The sequence below is a fragment of the Alosa alosa genome, chromosome 8 (assembly GCF_017589495.1).
Source record: "Alosa alosa isolate M-15738 ecotype Scorff River chromosome 8, AALO_Geno_1.1, whole genome shotgun sequence".
NCBI classification, from domain to species: Eukaryota; Metazoa; Chordata; class Actinopteri; order Clupeiformes; family Clupeidae; genus Alosa; species Alosa alosa.
In genome coordinates, this window is record NC_063196.1 from 22,028,537 (window position 1) to 22,051,376 (window position 22,840).

Sequence of the window (22,840 nt, forward strand, 5' to 3'; positions counted from 1 at the left end):
GGGTGGGGGCGGGTCTAAAAAAATGGACCCGTGCAGGACTCTGGTCTGGGCACTCACCGTTCGCAGTGCTCAGTCCGAGGGGCGGGATAATCAGTTGTCTTTCAAATTCCCTCTGCACGCAATAGGACAGCGGCAGCGCTATGAGTCCCATCCGTTTCCCACCAGCGGAGCTAGTTGGCTAGTTCAAACGTTTGCCAACTTAATAAAAGCTTAACTCATGTCACACTGTTCGCCAACAGCAACATCCATCTTATTGGTTTTCAAGTAGCAGGGAATTCAAGCCAAACCGTTGCAACTCTGCCATCAATCATTATGTTAAGCCCATTTTTTCAACTACATCGTCTCTCCTCTCTCTCGACTCTTCTTCCTCCCTCCCCCTCCTCACCTCTCCTCTGGTTCTCCTCCCACCTCTAATTTCTTTCTCACCTCTCTGATCTTCCTACACCCCACCCCACCCCCCTCCCTTCCATCTGTGACGGCTGTGTGATGGAGGGATGAATGGCTTTGTGTGGGAGTTATTCCCCCATTCCTCCTTTCCCTCCTCCTCCTCCTCCTCCTCCTCCTCCTTCTGCTCCTGCTCCACATGCTCTCACGGAGGCGAACACCTCCTCCCCAGACAAACCCCAGGCCCTCTCATTACTGCTCTCCCCCCTTATCTCCTCACATCTCCTCAAATCTCTCTGGGCAACGGCAGCTCAGGAGCCCTAGGAAGGTGTCAGGGAGGCACGGGCCCGGGCGGCCGGCCGTTTGGAGGCTTGGAATCCTCCTGGTGTCTGGCTTTAGCTAAGAGCCAGACACCAAAGCTGCAAATACCCCCAGTGGCAGAAAATAGCCCCTTCCATGGCGGCCCCTGCTACTTTGTTGCTGGATGCAACTCATGACTTGCGCAGCGCTTTGAGAATTCTCAGAAAAGCTAAGTGTCTCCCACCCCACACACACACACACACTCACTCACCCTCCTGCGTCGGACTCCCCGCACAAACAAGCCACCGGCCACCACAGGGGAAGCAAAACTAATCATGTGCGTTTGTTGTTGCAATAAGTAATAAATGAATCATCCAAATAATGAACTCGTCATCGAGATGAGTCATATCAGGTGTTGTAGCCTGTGGTGGGCTTACGTCCCAACACTAATATAATGGAAAACGCTGTCATTGGAAATGGTAATCTGACCTGGGATTAGTGGCGGAATGATGGACGACGAAGGATATTAAGTGCAGTGATTTATGAGCGTCTGAAACAGGTAGGTCACGATCCAGCCGGTTATTCAGCAAATAGTTGCATGAGTCACCTCAGCGCGCTCACATGATGTCACGCTCCTGCGTTTCATCTGCACGGGGGGCGAGATTACCCCAGCGCCACGTCACTCCTCACCACTCTCTTCTGGAGAAGTCGTCTGGGCCCCACCCAAAAGACTTTTCACGTGTGTGTGAGTGTGTGTAGTGTGGTCTTTCATATTACATTCATTCTATTCTGTTAATTCCAGCGCTCCTCCAACAATGCACCCTCAGTTAGAGCTCCATCTCTGTGCTAGGAACCAACTGGGAGAACCCCACCCCACCCCATCCCACAGCACTAGCCTTGACATGTTACAGTAAGGATGTGTGCTCCAGGGCCCATTTGCCAAGATCTGACAGCACAGATGCGTTAATTCCTCCTCTAAGTGCCTTGAGCCGAAAGCATCTGCTCGACGCCAGTTCGCTCCCACGTCGGTAGGTAGACGTGCGACACAAACACACGCAGCTCCCCATCAAACAACAGGAGCATCAGACAGCCACTTAGTCAGTGAAAGCCGAAAACACCAGCCTGCCTGCTTGCATGCCTGCCTGTCTGCCTGCCTGTCTGTCATGGCAAAATCGATGAGGGAGGGGAGAGACGAGACAGGTGTGTGCACTGAAACTGCTGGGGGAGAGAGAGCGAGGCGGTGGGGGGGTTGTCATGGCGAGCTGTGTGACAGGGGGGAAAGCCGCAGCAGAGCCAGGCCAGCGGGGTTCACGACTCAGATCGCATTAAGCACCAGTCCTCCTGACAAGAGGCATGTTTGTACTTAGCCTGTGGTGGCTGTAGCTAAGTGTATGACGAGGGAAAGGAAGAGGCGGGGGTGTCGCTGGGCAGTACCCTGTGGGAGTCGAGAGGAGAGGGAGACGGGTAGACCGTAGGTGGTTGTAGTTTTGCAGATGTGTGTGGTGTGTGTGTGTGTGTGTGTGTGTGTGTGTGTGTGTTTGTGTGTGTGTGTGTGTGTGTGTGTGTGTGTGTGAGCACCTCAGCCTCAAACAGGATGTGAGCGCTGAGGCAGAGAGCTGAGCGGTACCCTCGGACAGCTCCCTTGGTGTGTGTGTGCCTGATGGTGACGGTGTGTTGCTGTCATGTCTGCCAGGTCGAAGGGGATCCGCCTCATCGCTGACATTTACCCGGGGAAAAGCAAACATGCGCAAGTCAGTGAACACGTACCATGCAGGCACGCACACACACCCACTCACCCAGACATTCATATAAACAAACACTCACAAAGACACATATACCTCACTCAGACTCACTCACATGTATACTAAATATATCACCAAACACAAACAAACTCTTATAAGCTTAAACACGTGCTACTCCATAGTCTGATATCTGCTTATATTTAAGTAATAGCTTTTAGAATTTTGTTGCAAATGCCTAGGCTAAGTTCACAGAGGGACTCATTAATGTAACATTTTGCCATTAATAAGGATTCTAAAATTAAAATGATCATTGTTTTATGTTGCACTCAATCTTGTGGCCATATATCGAAGGTTCTGTTCCTCATATGGAAGTTTTCAAAAATCACTATTTTGCGAATAGTGTCATTATTACCTGTTTGCATGAATCATTATTACCTGTTTGCACGAAAATCACACATTTTACACATTTCCATGTCAGATGCCCCGCGAATTGACAGCATAGGTTAGCATATCCGACATTTAACTGATGTACATGTATATACGACATAGGGTGTCCACTCCCCACACAGTGACATATGATTGACAAATGTGCAAAATATAAGGCTTTATCAAATATACCAAGTATCAGTTCCCTCAAAGATGGTCTGCCAGAGCATAGCTTCAGTGAATGATTACACACACTCTCTCACACACACACACATTGCACACACACACACACACACACACACACACACACACACACACACACACACACACACAGCCCTAATTACTTGCTTGTTTTGCTTTCTTTATTTGCTTGTTGTACAAAATTGTTCAGCAGTAACACATTTAGCTTTGTGAAGTAGGTCATTTTTGTTTACAAGTTGTTTACGTATCGCTGGACCTAACTGTTATATGGATTTGAACTGTACTACTGTTGTAATATTCATTCACATTCATTCATACTTAACCTTAAGTCTTAGTCATAGTATTTTTGCTTTATGTCTTCATATTCTTTGAATCCACTCATGCTGAATGTACCTGTTCACTAAAGACATGAATCCATGATACGTTACTACATGCCGCGAGTTCATAAACTATGGCTGCCTGACAGAATGCATTTTCCCACCTAGTCATTCTGGTTAAGCGTATCTTCCCTGTTATTGGTCATTAATTCAACCTCTCTCCTCAACCCACCTTGAGCAGCGCATCTAGCATCCTACACAACTGCCCCCTTCCCCCACTAAAGCCAGCAATACTACTGCCCTCCACCTACAAAACTGCCCCCTTCCCCCACTAAAGCCAGCAATACTACTGCCCTCCACCTACAAAACTGCCCCCCTTCCCCCACTAAAGCCCCTAAAGCCAGCAATACTACTGGCCTCCACCTACAAAACTGCCCCCCTTCCCTCATTCACCCATACACTTCGCTTATGACAGCCCACACACACAGCTCCCCTCACAGAGGCATATTTTTATTATTCAGCCTTTATTATTAGGGCTTCATGTGTGACAGTGTGTGTGTGTGTTCATATGTGTGTGTGTGTTCATATGTATGTGTGTGTGTGTGTGTGTGTATATGTGTGTGTGTGTGTGGGTGTACAGCGATAGATTAAGCTAATGCAGCATTGGAGATGAAGGCATGGGCAGAGCCTGCAGGGTGTTGTAAACCATTTATTTCAGAGCAGCAGCGCAGGGAGGCTCACACAGTTTGGCCACTCGTGGGATAATTAGGAAAATGCAGATTAGAAATTAGAAATGCAGTTTGCCCAGGCAAATGGCTTGAGATGCTGGGACTCTGGAGGGGTGTGTGTGCATGTGTGTGTGTGTTTATGTGTCATGGGTGGCATGGGGGTCGTAACATCTCTAAAGCCCTGGAGCTTCACAGGCACAGTCAACTGTGATTTTATGTAAGCACTCATGAATACACAGACAGACACACACACACACACACACACACACACACAAACACAAACACAAACACACTCAAACGAGCACACACATATGAATGAATTTACACACATGGACTCACACACACACACACACACCCAAACACTTCCTCAGGTCACTTCTTGGTCTCACAAATTGAGGGAAAACTTTAAATGCATTATTCATGCCATTTTGATCTTCACCAGCTAAAGCAAAAGCAGCGCAGAGCCTTGCAAAGCAGAACCTCCGCCGGCGTGATAAACAAACTGCAATGCAAACACAGTGACTTCGTCAGTTCTATCTTTACATTTGTTTTTGTTCGTTCCACTTCGTTCGAGGTCTGACATGGGCCACTGCCGTCTCTCGGAATAGCTGCGCCCGCTGTGGCGGATTGCATAAAAGATGAGGCGTTGACGCTGCCGCTCATGCGTGAGGCATGACAAAAGTGCACGCGGAGTGCAGCGGAGACCGTGTTTTGTGCCCGTGTAGCACCGCTTTGCGGCGCCGCACTTCAGTGGTATTGGTCCCCGGGCTTTGCCCTGCTGCGCCGTCTGATATCAACGCTTGATGCGTCAAAACCATTTGATGTTCAAAATGGTCCGTGTCAGAAATAAATGACAAATCCCTTCCTGATCTTGTAGAAGACGTCCCAGAAGGTTCTGGAGATGTTGTGCGGAGGGAATTGTGGGAAAGAACACTAATTTGTTTGAGGTTCATCTTTTTGATAGTTTCCATATATCTTAATATGCAAAGGCGCTTCACTGGTGTGGTACCTGTTTTCTTTCTTGAGCTGAAGTGATGGATTATTCAAATATCATCATCAAAAACAACAACACCCTGAAAGCCCTCCAGATGACACAAACAACACAGATCAGTTGCATCACCTCTCTGCTTTCTCTCTTTCTCAGACACTCCTCTGTTTACTACAAATTCAGTTCAGGTTCTTTGTTATCTTTGGAGTTTATCCCCTTAAATTTCTCAGGTTTCATTTATGCCCACTCTGCTTTGTTAGAGTTTAGTACAATCTCTCAATTGCAGTGAGAACTCCTACACGACTGGTGTTATTATTATAAGCCAGACAGAATGAGGCCTTTGCCCTGCAGTTGATCATATGAGCCTCTCACGTTCTCACAGGCTGGCCATCATGTTTTGATGCACACACAGCTTTCTGTGCAGAATTTAGTGGAAAGAGCTGTGCTTTTGTGTGTGTGTGTGTGTGTGTGTGTGTGTGTGTGTGTGTGTCTGTGTGTGTGTGTGTGTGTCTGTGTGTGTGTGTCTGTGTGTGTGTGATGCATGGCAGTCCTCCAGCACAAGCATTAGCCATTGCTGCTGTGTGTATTATCACCCTGAGGTCAGGGTCAGCCAGTGCAAGGCCAGTCCATTATAACAGCCCTGCTGCACCTCTGCAGTCCAGGGTATGTATGGTATGTGTGCTGTGGTTGTGGGCTTTTTGTGAAAGTGCTGTGTGCAGGTTTTATGTTTGTGTGCACATGCGTGTGTATCCCACATGTGTATTATATCTAACGTGTACGAATCAAAAAAGGTAGAATAATATAAGCAGTGTACAACGTCACTTTGAATGTATTATTTGCCTGATTTTAAATTAAATCTGAAATGCCACAGTTAATGCAACAATACCATACAGTATAACATTTTCCTATGATGTTGTCTCTGTGCAACACAATGTGTGTCAATCAGTGAGCGTGTTCTTGTGTGTGATGGATTTTTGTCTCATTGTTTTTGGGTTTATTTTTTGTGTGTGTGTGTGTGTGTGTGAGTGTGTGTGTCTGAAAGTCTGTGTCTGCATGCGAGCCATGTCAGCCTATGATTGAGAGTGGCGTCTCGTCCCAGGCTAAGAATAGCTCTTCCTGTTCTGACATTGTTAGATGGCCTCCATTATAGAGTGCTGCTGGGGAGGCGGTCCGGAGCCGTGGGGGTCTGGGGGTCCTGCCGTCTGGGATGGCGAGTCGTCCGACTTGTAATGGAGTGAAAACGCCGCGTGCCCCTCTTGGCGGGAGGGTTAGTCAGCGGTATCTGACCCACATGGCTTGGCATCGTTCATCAGAAAGCTCTTCAGAAACGCACAGAAAAGTTGTGCACACCAGTGTGTGCTAACTTGCTTTGGATTGTATAAAAAGTTAAGCTGAGAGGCAGTCATACATTTGGTATTCCATGCAAAATTCAGCCCATCCAAAAAGCCCTTCAGTTTCCCCTTGAAGCCCCTGTAGTTTGACAAGATGACTCCAGTAATGTCAAAATAAGCTAGATGTTGGCGATGATACACTGCCCAAGTATGGTAAAACACTGGAGTCAGAGTTCACATTCAGGTATTAATGACTTGACTTCCTTGTGAATAATTGAATGTAAAGGCTTTCCCAAAGGCCTAATAAAATTCCCACCATGGTAAAAATAGGCTCTATAAGTAATAGCCTACAGAATGAATAACAATTAATCTGAATTTTTAAGCATCAGCCAATGATAGCTCATACTTACAGCTAATACTCTCTTTTTAACAAACTTTTGAAGTCTGTAAACAGCATGTCATGCCCAGAGGGCCAATCTAGAAATCGGCAATAAATATTTATGTGTGCCGTCTAGCTTGGCTCGACATGAATTTTTATAAGGATGGTCAAATTTGACATCTTCAGCTTGGCAGACCTAATTAGAAACTGACAGTTCTAGAAATTGACAGTTCTCCACCGTGTCGTAATCACAGTCCAAGTGCTGAGGACACTCCCACTGATTGCATGCACTTGAGCTACATTTTTTTTCTATTTCTGAACAGAGCAGAACACATTTTTCAACCCAGTGATGAGTTTTTTGACTTCAGTCGATGCAGACAACAGGTGAAACCCTCATCTAAAGAGTTGTGTGGCACAAAAGGATGATGTGTACCACCATGTGTGCAGTATAATTCCAGTCAAAGATTTATTAAGGGACTTGTGCATAAACATTTGCCGACATATTTTTAGATTTTCATCAATTTCAAACCTGTTGTGTATGCAAAGTTTCTGCCATTCTTGTGGCAGAAACTTACGATGGATGTTTTTTGACCAATCTATTGTCCGTTTTGCCCATATTTGCTGAGTCAGTGACCAGGGTATATTATATGGCATCAATTTTATCTTTGCAGTTCGACACCAGGCTGAAACCAGACCAGTAGTTTTATGTTACAGTTTATCACATCATTCATTGTTATCATCTTATAGCTGTTATGAGATTTCTGTGCCATGATAATCCACATTTGTGGCATGGCAATGTTATCACTGTTGAAAAAGTGGTCCTTTTATTACGCAATAACTGTCCTTGTTGACATACTGCAGCACTCATATCTCCATGATTGAGATAGATGTTTCTTAACAAACTGTCAGTATATCAGGTTATTTTGCAGGTATTTGAGGTAAAGATGTATCTTGGATCTCACATTTGTTATTTGGAGTGGACTTTTCTTTTAGTATTCTCAGCGGCGGCAGTGGGTTGCTGTTCTTTGTGTGTGTGTGTGTGTGTGTATGTGTGTGTGTGTGTGTGTGTGTGTGTGTGTGTGTGTGTGTTTGTGTGTGAGAGAGAGGAGGGGTGTCATACCTGTCTGGCCCTCTGTGTCCCTTTATTCCAAATTGAGAGCATAAAACCTGCGGTTTTATTGTTGGGTCATAAACTACATGCCTCTGTGGACAATGCTGCAATGACGCCATCCCCAGAGCAAAATGAACATGACAGTGGAGCGGGAGCACCATTTATGGCATCAGGCCATTTTCTAACAAATGGTGTTGAAAATCTCACACACTCATCGTAACTCTGTCTCACACACACACACACACACACACACAAGTAAAATCACTGGCTCTCTTGTTGGGAGTGAAACATTGCTCAACAGTGGTTCAGTAGTAATAGCACACTCAGTGTTCTCACCGTGTGACTTGTAGACTTTATGGTAAAGAGCCCATTTATCGCCAAGATTAAGATGACATTCAGGATGGTATTACAGACCATTAATGGCCACATTACAAAGACAGCATGTCTGCTCCCTACATGGAGAACGTTACACATTACAAAGAACGTTACACATTACAAAGACAGCATGTCTGCTCCCTACATGGAGAACGGGAGGAAAGCAGCTAGTTAAACACAGAGCAAAGAGAAAAAACACAAAATGGCTCTGAGCACTACTAGGAGGCTATTGTCAGTAATCACTTCAAACAGGTGATCTTTTGTAACAGGTGTGAGTTAAGTCAAAAAAGGAAAGTAACAAAGGCACACTGCTTAGAAAACATTTATGAAAAAGCTTTTAATTCAACATGGCAACTAGTTAAAAGCACATAGGCCTACGCATTGCGGCCATATGGGCCTTCTTTAGGGCAGTCAGAGAGAAAGAGAGAGAGAGAGATTCTTGTTAGCTCTTGTGGTAAGGTAACTTCCATCAAGCTGTGACACATGGGTCCTCTGTGTCTCATTTCAAAGGGCTCTATCAAAAGTATTACCTTTAGTTACTGGTGCTGTGCCTTTTAAGCAACAGGTGGTGATGTTGAATAGAAAGGAATATCATCTTCATAATGATCAGCTCAAGTTAGGCAAGTCATTAGTCAAGCCAAGGCTGTGAATGTCATTAATCAAACAGACACACACATCCATGGTCTATCTTGATGAGCATCGCCCTGTCCACTGTACTTGTAATTCTGAGTCCACTGCCATTGTTACATTTTAATAATATACTATTTTGCATTATTTTCATAACCCTAGCCTATCCACCCACCCCACCCCCTTAAGCTCTGAGAAAGCCCAGAAAGACTGTACTTGGTGGCATGAACTCAGGTTATGGCATAGTTTGTGGACCCAGCTCTTCAGGGAGTATCTCCTGGGCTTGTAGCACTGAACTGACACTTGACTGTATGGAAGTAGCACTCGCTGCTGCACTAACTTGTCCTTATCACACTCTACCTTGATTGTTTCCCTTGTCGGGAGTTGTTTTGGTTAAAAAAAAGCGTCAGCCAAATGTTATGTAATGTAATAAATCTCAAAAAAAGGTAGCTGTTTTCATATTGTTCGCTGTCCATACCAGCCATTCAAGTGGTATTTTTCCACATGTGTGTGCATGTCCATGTAGAAACGACTTGCATCTTCTATACCAGACCAGGGGGGTATTCCATCAACCTCGCTAATGAAGGCGGCGCTTAACAGAAATAGCCTGGCTTGAACTAGCGTAGACTTTCACTTGGGGCTGAAGCCGTTCCATTAACTCAAGTTAGCGGCATCTTGGCCTCGTTTATTCAAGCGAGGTTGTCAGCTTCATCTCTGCTCGTGCACGAGGTAGAACAGTAGACCAAAACAGTAGATTGACGAAAAGAGGATACATGTCGTAAAATTAAGACAATACTAGACAATTTCTGTTTGATTTGGCAAGCGCCATCTACAGGATTTTCATCGAAAGTCATCAAATTTAACATCGAGAGAAAAAATAGATTGCCTACAGAAATTGGAGAATAAAGCATACATTTAAAACAACAATGATAATGGTTTGAAATCAATATACAGTCTATGCTTGAACAAAACAAGTGAATGAATAAATAGCATAAACTCAAAAACAACTTATGGATATTATGGATATTCAAAACTATCTATAGCCTGGCTTAGGCTACGTTCTTAGATTAAAAGAGTTCACTCCAAATTATTGTCTAGGTGTAGGTGGTCATAAAATAAATTAGTATCAACATAATAGCCTATTGTCTCCCATAAGTCCCAAAGTGTTTGAAATAAAAGTATCTTAAATGCAATGGCTTTCGATTCAATTTATGCCTAGTATTTAATCTGTGTAGCACACAGTTCATTTGACATTCATGAACAACTGTCGACACATGAAGCAGTTTTAATTATTATCTGCCTAGGCTACAGAATAATCCTTTGGCTTGCATCAGATATAAAGCCCACTGGCAAAGCTGTCACTGAACAGCCTACCAAATGTGTATGACCCTTTATTAGCAGTAGACATATGTCTTTCATCAAAGATTATAACTAAAAATGCCATTATCAAGGTGATAAACTATGGAGCCTTAATACTTCGTATGGGAAGCGAACCTGCGAACACGCAAGAATGTAATTCCTTTCCTATGCCGTCTCGCTGCACGTTACACCACCACCAACTGTAAGTGATGCAGAGTAGCAAGATTCCTAGAACCACACGCATGTGAAGTTAAACATTTTAAGTCGCATAATCTTCATAAATTCTTTGGAGCTAGTGACTGTGTAAATCCATGCTCCGTCGCTGTCGGAAAAAAAAACATTTCTAGGCCTACTTCTATTTTTGAAGTTGTAGGCTACAGGTGACGAAAGCACAGGTTGACGGAACCATCTTTTTGGACTTGTTTTCCGACTGATTTTTTTTTTTTGCAACACAGCTTAATTTAGCTTAAAAGTTAACCTGCTACGGAGCAGGTTAGTTCTGTGGCATAAATTCCCATAGTTACCAAGCTGGGATTCACATTAACCTCATTAATGGAACGGAATTTCTCACTAAAATTAGCGAGACTTATCTAAATAAGCCAGGCTTGGCCATTTATGAGGTTGATGGAATACTCCCAGCTGTTAATAGTAGTCTATTTGGTGGTTGGAAACAGCTGACAAGGTGCATGCAGAAAAGCCAGAAGGCCTTCTCAGTGTGGTAACAAATCTGTATGCAAATCCTTACGATTCAGCACCTACTAACAATTCTCACAGATAAAGATCGGTCATATATGTCTAACCTTGGCTAAAAAGTGTCGTCATGACAACATGGTTCATAGACGGTGTTTCATAGCCTCGCTTCTTGAATCAAAGTCAAAGATGTGTATCCCCCCATCGGAGCCGTGGAGCCCATCGGAGCTAAAATGGCTGTGGTTTCCCTTCCGAGCCGTGGTGGCTGAAAGGTGGTCATTAAACGGCGATCAGACTTCCCCGGCTCATCATGTGAAGAGAGCTCTTTTTTTTTTATCTGGGCCTGTCAGGTGAAGTGCCACCCGAGTGCTGGAAGAGGAACCTATTTATATCGCCTGTCGTTTCTGGATGCCTCCACCACCAAATAGTGGAGAGAGGGAGGAAGGGGAGGAGGAGAAAGAGAGGAGGGGAGGAGGAAGAGAAGAGGGGAGGAGGAAGAGAAGAGAGGGAAAGAAGAGAGGGAAAAGACGTGAGCGCACTCTGGAACGGAAACTTAAAAAGAGAATTTCACGTCCCCCGGTCGCTCACTCCTGCCCTACATACTTTGTTTTTTTTTCCCCCGTCTGGTTTTACATAACAAAGTGTTTCATAACCTGCCACATTTTGTGTGTGTGTCTGTGTGTGTGTGTGTGTGTGTGTGTGTGTGTGTGTGTGTGTGTGTGTGTGTGTGTGTGTGTGTGTGTGTGCGCGTATGTGCAGGTATATGTGACAGCCAGTGTTAGTATGTGTTAGTGGGTATTGATGCCAGAGTGTGTCTGTCAGGTGCTTACATCTCCATGTGCTCTCACTGTAAGCAATCTCCATCCTCCAGGACATTTCCTCTTTGATTCTTGTTTAGCTTGTTTACTTTTTCCTGGTCTTCGTCCACTGCCATACACCAAAGTACCAAGCAACACACACGCACACACACACACGTACACGCACACACACACACATACTTGTACACGTGCAGAAACACTCGCCTGCACTCTTCTTTGGGAAGGGTGTGTCCATACTTAACAGAAGGGCGAGCCCCATGAGAGTTGGGCTTTGCCGGCTCTCTCGGTACATCACAGCGGGCCGCGCTTCCTGGCAGAACCGGGCTGGGCAGGCCTCCGAGTCTCTTCCATCCCTCCCGGGGCTCGGGCCGCAGCTCTGTGAGGAGAGGGACAGGCACAGTGGCTGGTCAGAGCTGCTTGCGTCAGCAGCATCGCGTGGGGAAACACTGCGGATTAGTGCCATAAGGAGAGAGAGAGAGAGAGAAAGAGAGAAAGAACAAGGGATTTGATGAATCTGCAACTAGAAAGCAAAAAAACACAGGTGTTGTATGAAGATTGCATGTAGAGAGAGAGAGAGAGAGAGAGTGTCCGAGTGTTTACGTTCATGTTGGTCGTGTGTGTTCGCAGGATTAGTGGCATAATGCAAGAGAAAAGAGCTTGAAAAGAAAAACACTGCAAGACTGGCTGTGAGTGTGTTCCTTACATGGAAAGTGTGTGTGTGTGTGTGTACAGTGTGAAGTGTAGACAAGATGCTGTTCCTTTGGCTTCTGTTGTGGGCTGATATGCTTGCCATAAGCCCTCAAGCTGGCATGTCTCACATTTTCATCTGTATTTTTAAGCACTTCAAACTCGATTCCATTTATTTCAGTATTTATGTTTGGTTGAGTATGTTGAAAAATAAATCCTGGTCTTGCTCAGACGATGTAAGTCAGTATAGTTGCATGGTTTTATTTTTTGCCTAAAGGTACAGCAGATGGTTAAATAGAAGCTTACTCTGTCTAGTAGAAAAAAAAATGAAAGCCTATATGAAGAGAGGGGCCCAAAGAGCTTGTGGTTGATATAATCTTGGAGATCACCAAAAAATAAGGAATATAATCACTGAATGGACGGCAGAAAAAAAGAGGCGTAAAAAGGCGAACAGAAGTGAGTGGGAGCACAAACACTTATTTGTGATTGTATGTTTTTATCCTCTTGCACCCCTGTCAGCCTTGAGCATTACAGGTGGATTACAGCAGGTATTACAGGTACCGCAAACCTCTTTTCCCCGTGTAGAGACGGCGACGTGGTAGGATGATAATGGGGTGTAATCGCACCAAGAGCTTGAGCTGTTTGGGGTGGGGGGGGGGTCGGTCTCTTGACTCAAGCTGGCTAATTGAGGTTTGGTGAGTCAGGAACGACCGTAACCCTGGGCATCAGCTTAGTGAGAGCAGTGAGATAGTGGCTGATCCTGTGGTGTATGTGTGTGTGTGTGTGTGTCTGAGTGAGAGAAAGAGAGAGAGAGAGAGAGAGAGAGAGACAGAGAGAGACTGTCTGTATGGTTGTATGTGTATAGTGTCCGATGTGTTCTTAATCATCAGCATGTATGTTTCCCTGTGTGAATGTTTGTGCTTGCGTGTGTGCATGTGTATGTGTGTGTGTTTGTGTGTGTGTGTGCGTCTGTGCGTGCGTGTGCGCCCTCTGATTCTGGCTCCGCGATGCAGGCTGGTGGGAGGTCAGAGCTAATGAATTGCTCATCCTCTGTGGGAGGCATTTGGGGAATTCATGGCTGCAGTGTTTGTGACTGAGCATACTGCAGTCATCTGTACTGAAGCCCACTGTCACACAATGAAGCTCAGGAGATTGACAGACAGCTTCACACACAAAAAACAATCTCTTTCTCTCTTTGTCTCTCTGTCTTTCTTTTTGTCTCTCTCTCTCTCTCTCTGCATATCTACTTTCATTACTTTCTCTCTATCTCTTCTCTGACACATATCACACTTACAAGACACAGATTGTGCTGAATAAGTAACTACCCCTAGTATCTCTTCTCCTTTGAGAGCTGCATCTACTACTACTAATTAGATGTGACAGTGTGCATTATGAAATACCTATAGTTCCATGACAGGCTGTGTAGAGTTATGTAAATTATGAAGGTGTTCATACACATGTGTCTGTGATTATTTGTTCATGAGGACAGGAGAGAGAGAGAGAGAGAGAGTTATTGTGTGTTTGTTAGATTGACAGAGAAAGAAAGTCAGATATGAAAAAGTGTTCCTACTCTTCAAAGAGAAACTTAGCTCTTTGCTGCCCCTAGCTGCTGTGCCTGGTACCAGACATGTCAGTTTGACTATAGATCCGCATTGCAGCCCATTACCACAGCCTAATAATGTGTCAGCCTAACACACACACACGCACGCACGCACGCACGCATACACGCACGCTCGCACACACACACACACACACACACACACACACACACACACACACACACACAGAACGCACACACACACACACACACTCACACACACACTCACACACACACACACACACACACACACACACACACACTCACACACACACACAGAGACACGCTCATACAAGTGAGTATTTGGACATTCTTTATATTCAAGCATGCCAAATGATGCCGTATTAGCATTCCAAATAAAAAATCCGTCACTTCAGTTTTGCTGGGAGGCTGGGTATGTTTCCCATATACATTTCTTAGATCGGAAAAAAAAGTACAAAGCCCAGGAGAGACCCAGGATATAGCGTAACAGTTCCCCTCGTCCCTCTTGGAAAAGAATTGCTTTTGACCCTTCATTCTGTCCAGTCCGATTACAAACAATATACCACAGTGTAATGCATGAAATGAAATACAATAAAACTCCATTACAGTTGTCTCTGAGGGCAAATTGTTTGCTCAAAAACTGGAATGACTGACAAAAAATACATGTGGGGAAAAGTGAACCGTGGCGCCCCAAGCAGGCGATTAAAGGTGTTAACAATAACAGGAACACTTCACAAATTCCACATCTTGTCCGTATAGTCATTTTAAAACCCTGTATGCTGTTACCCAACATACACCATGACTGCTCAAATCCCCAAGCAATAATCTATAAATTTTAGGGCGTTGTGGTAATTTCTTTATTTAATTTCTTGTCTTACATGTGATCATCTTAGATATGGCATAACAGACATCACCTCATGGTCTTTTCTCCCATTCTTCTCTCCCCAGTTTTTCCCGTACGGCGATGCCTCCAAGTTTGCTCAGCACGCCTTCAGGACCTTTGATAAGAATGGTGATGGCACGATCGACTTCCGGGAGTTCATCTGCGCGCTGTCCATCACCTCCAGGGGCAGCTTCGAGCAGAAGCTCAACTGGGCCTTCAACATGTACGATCTGGACGGAGATGGAAAGATAACACGAGTGGAGATGCTGGAGATCATCGAGGTGACAGAATCCACGTCATGTCACTGTTCAGTTTAACATCTACGAGTTCTGTTAACTAGCTGTGTCAAATAGTTGAACATCTACAAGCTCTGTTAACTAGCCTTTTTGAATAGTTTAACATCTACGAGTTCTGTTAACTAGCTGTGTCAAATAGTCGAACATCTACAAGCTCTGTTAACTAGCCTTTTTGAATAGTTTAACATCTACGAGTTCTGTTAACTAGCTGTTTTGTTATTTTTACACAAAAAATAGTTTTCGCAAAAGTAGCTTGACCAGTGAAGAAAGGCTCTGAATTCACAAGTCGGTCACACACATCCTATAATGCACACTTTAAAATTAATAACAGCACTTTAATATTTATTTCCTCATAAGGAGTCCGCTAACTTTGTTGCCTCTGGTCAAATCTGCCAGTGGTCCTCGGCGAGACTTGGCATACTTTGATGAACTTGCTCAGCCTTTTCCTTAGGAAACCTAATTAGGTCGAACAGTTACATTACATTCTTAGAGTTGTTCTCCTTGCCCTGGAGCCATAACTACACAGTGGCTGCCTGGCCATTGATGTGATGAATGGCCATATGTGCATTTGGTCACTGGTCATATGTGCATGTGGTCAGTGGTACCTGTGTTTATGACAGTCTCTAGTTATTCTACTTGTACTTGTACTTAAAAAAAAAAACAGCTCACAGGTAGTTTGACTTTACTTGCTGTATAATACAGCAATGTAAAAAGACCAATTGTTGGGTGTGCTCAGATACTGTGATCTTTTGTAGTTTTTTGGACATCAGGAAATTTAGGAAACACAGTTAGACAGAAGATGGAGAGGAGCCTACACACCTTGATAGGTTATACTGCAGGTGCAGCTAGTAGAGGAGTAAAGAAAGTGTTTTTCTTTTCTTTTTTCCTACTAAGGAAACATAGTTACCAAAGAGAGTTTGAAATATAGCTCATAACCAGGTTATGAAAACTTCTGAATTTACATTTATTCATTAAGCAGATACTTTTATCCGAAGCAACTCGGGGTTAAGTGCCTTGCTCAAGGGACAGCGGTAGAAGCTGGGAATTAAACACACAACTTTTCTAGCTACTGCACGCTAGCCGAGCTCATTTGCCACTACGTTATCACCCTCATTTATTATAAAGAAAGATTTGAGAGCTTAATGTGGGTTTGTGTTTCTTCTCTCCCTCTTGCACTTTGCAGGCTATCTATAAGATGGTTGGCACGGTGATCATGATGAAGATGAACGAGGACGGTCTGACGCCAGAGCAGCGCGTGGACAAGATCTTCAGCAAGATGGACAAGAACAACGACGACCAGATCTCGCTGGAGGAGTTCAAGGAGGCGGCCAAGAGCGACCCGTCCATTGTACTACTGCTGCAGTGCGACCTGCAGAAATGAGCAGCCACTCCTCACCTCTCTTCTTCACTTGTACAGAAAGAGGAAGGGGAGAGAGAGAGAGAGAGAGAGAGAGAGAGAGAGAGAGAGAGAGAGAGAGAGAGAGAGAGAGAAAGAGAGTGAGAGAGTGAGAGAGAGAAAAGGCAAAGGCGCCATGGACTGCACAGAAGATTAATGTTCCATTCAGTTTGCAGCTATTTCCACTGATAAAAAGAAGAAAAAATTATAATTCTGATTATAATATGCTTGGACAACCTTTCAACGGATTCCGCTTCTTGTGTTTGAAACACTCGTGTGCATGAGAATGTTATTTGCTGACAAATATTTGCCACACTACAGAGTTGTCCCACACATGCACACACACAAACAAACACAAACACACACACACACGCAAAAACACACACGCAGACACACACAAAACACCATGCACAAATATATATATATATATATATAATTCTATAAATATATAAATATATAAATATATATGAATTATTTAAAATAAACTGCCAAAATGTGAACAGTGTGCAAAGTACTTCCCGTAGAGTCCCATTCCACTGGAGCTTGCGCATCAGTGATGTGCTATGTTGAATTAAGCTACTATTTATTGTTCAAGTTTACTGATGCTAGCTATGTGGTTCATTTACAGAGTAATGTTGACGAAAACCAAAATCCTGTCTGAGTAACACATTTATCCACTCCTTTGGAAAATTTGAATCAATCTAATAGACCACACGCTGAATTATGATCTCTCCAACTTCACCTTCCAAATGTGCTTGTAATGTGGGTGATTATAATTGTAGTTTATTTGCATGCTGTTAAGTTTTGCCTTACAAAGAAATGAGACTTTGCATCCTTCCAGACTGATGAAAAAAATTGCCTTAAGAAAATGCAATTGAAAACTGAATACAAAAGACAGAACAGGATACTCACGTTACATTAGATACAGTATTGAATGGGATGTATGTTTGTGATTTGTCTAAGCATTTTTTTTTTAAATTATTATTATTATTTTCCTATATACCTGTAGGAGCATGTTTTCCTCAACACAGTATAGAATAGTTAATGCTTCCCATCAGAGCATTTTCCTATTTTAAATCCATCCCATGAACATAGTTTTAGAATGGTAATCTTCAACATAACATTGCAAATAACCAAAAACTACTAACAGTCACTCAAACTCCTGTAGAGGTATGCCATTTGAATTTATCTGTATGCTTTGCATCTCTAAGGCTTATAGATTGTGACCCGCTTATGAACAAATTTTCATTTAGAGCATTAGAATCACCCAGTGTCATGTGTTGTCCATGTACGAACAGTACTATGCTGTAACCACAGTTATAGCATGAACCTCCACTGCCTTTAGTGTACATATTTTCCAACACTTCAAGCCTCTTCAAGCCACGTATTCCTGTCACAAAGGCACAGCTTGCATATCAGAGCGATAACAGTTTCTCAGTTAGTTTCCAAACGGAGAGGGTTAAAAATGGAGCAAAAACTTTTTTGCTTGGCTTTCTACTCCTTGCCGCTCGCTCGCGCTCTCCAAGCACAAACTGAGAGGTGAGGGTCCAACTACATATAGAACCAGTCAGCAATGCATCCTATTCAATCATTTGTGGCAATAGGAGAAAAGGGTTTTCTAAGTGCTACCCTGAGCTTGATGTGTCTCTTTTCTGTATGTTCTTTTTTTTCTTTCTTTCTAACTTCTCTTCTCCTCTACTTTCCGGTCCATGTGTCTTGATGCATACTTGTATGCCTGCTCTTTTTCCTGTTCATCTCTGTGGAGAGTGGTTGAGGAGTCCTTTGTGTCTTTGCTTGTGAATGTTGACGAAAACATTTTTAGAGGGCCTCCAGCCTAGTCTCTCTCATTTGTGCAGTCTGGAAACAACGCTGTTAGTTCATGCACTGTCTGACGCATTAAGAACTCTGTCCAACATAGATTGGATTTTAAAATGAGAAACGCTGTTTTCAGATCAGGTCAGTGATGACAAGAAACACTGGGTCTTGATTATCCCAAACTTCTTTGCCAAGCCGTATGTACTTAGACTATCGTTATCAGACTCCAGATTGAAGCAACTGTTGGCAAAAATGTCAAGGATTCTTTTGTACATGTAGCATGTATTGTTCCCTTGATGACATGGCTGCACTACTCCTTGTGTTGTGGTTTAAATAAAACATTTACAGGCTGTTTTCTGAAGGTGTGAATTTAATTGAACATGCCCCATTTCTCACACAATAATCATCCAGTCTTTTCCATCATCACATTTTCACAACAATAGCGGCAAATCAATTCATCCATTGTGCACATCAGCACATCAGTATCAATTATTAATTAATGGTTCATTCTGTACTGAGTAGGTTATTGTAACATTGGGATATCATTTCTTAAATTATCTGATAAAACAAATGAATGCCCAAAATAGGCCACTAGATGGCAGGAAAAGGTACCAATCGCCAGAGCCGTAAAAGAGTTCAGACAACTCAAATCATGGACGCCATACTTCAAGATGATTCTACAGCGTACACTATGGGGCGAATATCGAATATGCCATGTTGAAATAAATAGCTTATTTTCACCATCAACAAGCCTACAGCTACCCTCAAGAATTATTGGCACCTCTGCTAAACTTGACTAAAAAGAGGATATAAAATCATCTTTTGGAAATTGTTCGGAAAATCTTAATGCCTTAAGTAAAAAAAATGAGGAAATATCCAACGTTTAAGGACACCAATTTTCTTTGTGAATAAATAATTTATCATAAATAAATAAATGTTCTTCCTTAAAATACAGGGGTCATAATAGAGAGGGAGCAGCTTCACAGAAGAAAATCTCTGACGGCAAATTTGAGGAAAAGTTGGTAAACCACCCTTCTTACCTAATTTGAGGTTGCTGATTCTGAATATTTTGTTTACCAAGCTCAATTCTGAGTTCTAAGCCGCATAATCAACATTTTAACATAAAAAATTTTGGCTTATTTTTCCCTAAATTGGGTTGATTTCAAATGTAATCACTAAAACCAAATAAATATGTTCTCTAAAAACATGTTTGAGCATTAAAGAAGCCATTCTATAGTTTATTAATGTATTTAATGGGAACATGATTACAGTTAACATGTAATAAACTCGGAAATTCTAATCAAAGCACCATATTTTTATTGCTAACATAGTGAGTCACTCATGTTGTGTTTAATGCATTTCATCACAATAACAAGTTGCACAGATAACCTTCAACTCAGAATATATCCTACAGTACATATGAACTTAGATAGCTGGAATAAGCCTAATGCAGAACTGCATCTACCGTCAGCAACAACCGACAAGTACAAACCATTTAACTTCTAGTAACACGGGATTTGGTATGTGTGCTTGCCTCCATACTAGAGCTTGATAATGTGCTTTTCTGATATGCCATTGAGCAGCATCACTTGTTGGTGGTAGAACCTCCGATCCTCGACATCTAGAAATCAGAGTGGCTCTGATAGTGTTGTCACGATACCAAAATTATGACTTCGATACAATACCTGCCATAAATATCCTAGTACTCGATACTGAAACGATATCCAAATCCTAAAATATCTGAAAAAAACAGGACGCAGGCCTCCTCCAAGTGTATTGAGTCATTTGTGTTGAATTTGGTGCACTTTTGGTCAATTCTGGGGTTTAAACTTCTAAACTTCCTACATAATTATTACTTTTGTAGTCTATCATTTATATTGTGTGGTGTTTTGGCAATAAATTACCTTTAAATAGCCTAAGTAGGCTAGATCAAGGTCAGTGTTTAAATTACTGCATGCAAATCACTTATTGCTACAGTATGCAGAAGGGCCTAATCTTTAGGCCATCTGATGTAGGCTACCCTAGGCCTTCCCGTGTTTATGGGATTTCTTTGACAGTTGCAAAGGGAAAAAAGTGAAGATGTTTTTTTGCTCCCAGTGTAATTTAATAAGTACATGTATGTTTCAACCACTCAGGTCTTAATCAGATAGGCCAACACCATTATCTGTTGCAATATCTGTGTGCATTCCTACATACATTAGGTCTATTTCTTTGATAGTTAACATTATTTGCTACCACATAACAAATACCAAAAAACAATACAAACGTTTCTTACAAACTTTCCTGCATACTTCTTAAATGTGCTGCAGTCAGATGGGTGTCCTAAAGACATAACTAGATCTTGAGCATCTATTGCCAGTGTTGAATGAGCAGTTTTTGCAGTGATCACTACTGGACATTCCACATTGCTAGACAGCACTTGAGTGAGGATAGACTTATTTCCACTTCACAAATAACCATTATCTGCAATAGCTACAGTACAGGGACATTAATCAGTTCATAGCTGAGGATTTGTCCTAAGTCCACTTCCCTTTCAGCATCATATGCAGTAATGATGCACTGGAGAGTATTTATTTTTGTTGCACTATAAAGGAAATCTTGTCTAAATTTGTTGCAAATAATGCAATCTCCATAGCACTCTTCAGTACTTCTCAAACATGCACACTCTTCCATTGTTTTGCATGGCTGGAATTTGAATGATAGGAAAGAGCACCAGTGAGATGTTTTTATTAGGCAAGCACTGTCGCCTTTACAGTGAAAAAAAAATACAGTGCAAATCTTCTGTAAAGAGTGACTTACTGTTCATAATAGTTAGTGACAGTACTTTCTACAGAAAAATGAGCAGTCACCTACAATTCTATCAATTTATTATCAAGGAATCTATTTTGTTTAGCTATTATTTCAATTTATATTTTAATTTTAGCTTCTTGAGGGTCATTGGGGTAATTCCTGTCCTGCCCTACCAGTTATTTCATGGATCCAGGATACTATAAAAACTGAAAAATTTAATTGTAACGATTATTGCATTGTTAGTAGGCTATTATCATTATTATTAACAGACATTGATAAACCCTTAAATGTTATGTGATACTGATTACCTGATCGCTAGTTATAGCACCTAGGCCAATAAGCCTGTTTCCCCAAAGAAAACCACTCAGTTGCATCAAATGATTATCAAATTATCAAATAATATAAATTGAAGACAGTGTAGTAAGTCTTTTTTAAGCAGATCTTTATTTGTGACCCTGCAAGGCGCATTGACTTCAAAATATTACTCCTAACATACAAAGCCATTAATGGCCAGGCACCAGAATATATTAAAGATCTCCTAGTCCCATATAACCCACCCAGACCGCTACGATCACAGAATACTGGCCTTCTTGTAATTCCAAGAATCTCAAAAACTACAGTAGGTGGCAGAGCTTTCAGCTATCACGCACCCCTCCTCTGGAATAATCTTCCTTCCTCAATTCGACTAGCAGACACCCTCCCTATTTTTAAGTCTAGACTTAAAACATACCTCTTTACTGCCTCCCATAGTTTGGTATGGTGCGGTGTGGAACTTCACCCACCTCAGGGATTTTTGGTATGGACCACCCTGCTGAGTCCTCGTGTGACTGGCACCCCAGTCACGCGTGCGCTGGTGTCGACTACCCCTCACCATGCCTTAGTTATGCTGCTATAGCGTAGTGCTGTCATGGACTTTTCATGTGTCACGCCGTACAACCCCCCCCCCCCCCTCTCTCAACTCTCCCTCTCTTGCCTATTCTCACTATGGTATACTGTAACAATATATAGTACCACTGATTACTTATTGACATTAGCCATTTTGATTTTCAGTAATACTAACCCACTCTACATCTCTCTTTCTTCCCCCTTACTGTACCTCACTTGTAAGGTATATCATCACCAGTCATCAACCATCCGTGTGTTGGCCCTCCTCTCACCCATCTCACCTGAAGTCCCATCCTCGACTGCCCTATTACTGTCCCCCTATCTGGATTCCTGGCCCGTACAGCCTAGCGACCCATCATCACCTGCCTATGACAACTCTGCCCGGATTACTGGCCAGTCTGCCAACCCACCACATGCCCCTATGACAACTCCCTTCCCCTGGACAATTCCAACGCTGGACTATTTGAACTTTCTGTCACTAAATCAGGATTAATGAATTATCATCAGTAACATATTACTGTCCTGTACTGACCCTAGGCAGATGGGTCAGGCCTTTGAGTCGTGGATCTGCTCGAGGCTTCTTCCTATATGTATCTCCAATTCTAGGGAGTTTTTCCTCTCCCCTGTTACCCATGGGCCTCTCTCTTTCTTTTCTTTTCTTCCTTTCTTTCCTTTTTTCTCTGATTGCCTACATTCTGTAAAGCGCCATTATACATGTGTAATGTTTTGGCGC

General features: G+C 42.8%; 1 protein-coding gene across 1 annotated transcript in view; it reads left to right on the forward strand.

Annotated features, from left to right (window-relative positions):
• The window catches only part of vsnl1a (visinin-like 1a), a 37,243-nt gene extending 18,459 nt beyond the window's left edge, over positions 1–18,784 (forward strand). Inside the window, exons 3-4 of the mRNA XM_048250927.1 lie at positions 14,991–15,206; positions 16,405–18,784. Coding sequence (XP_048106884.1) covers positions 14,991–15,206; positions 16,405–16,602 — 414 coding nt within the window. The 3' untranslated portion in view covers positions 16,603–18,784. The remainder of the gene's footprint in view (positions 1–14,990; positions 15,207–16,404) is intronic.
• Positions 18,785–22,840: the final 4,056 nt, after the last annotated feature.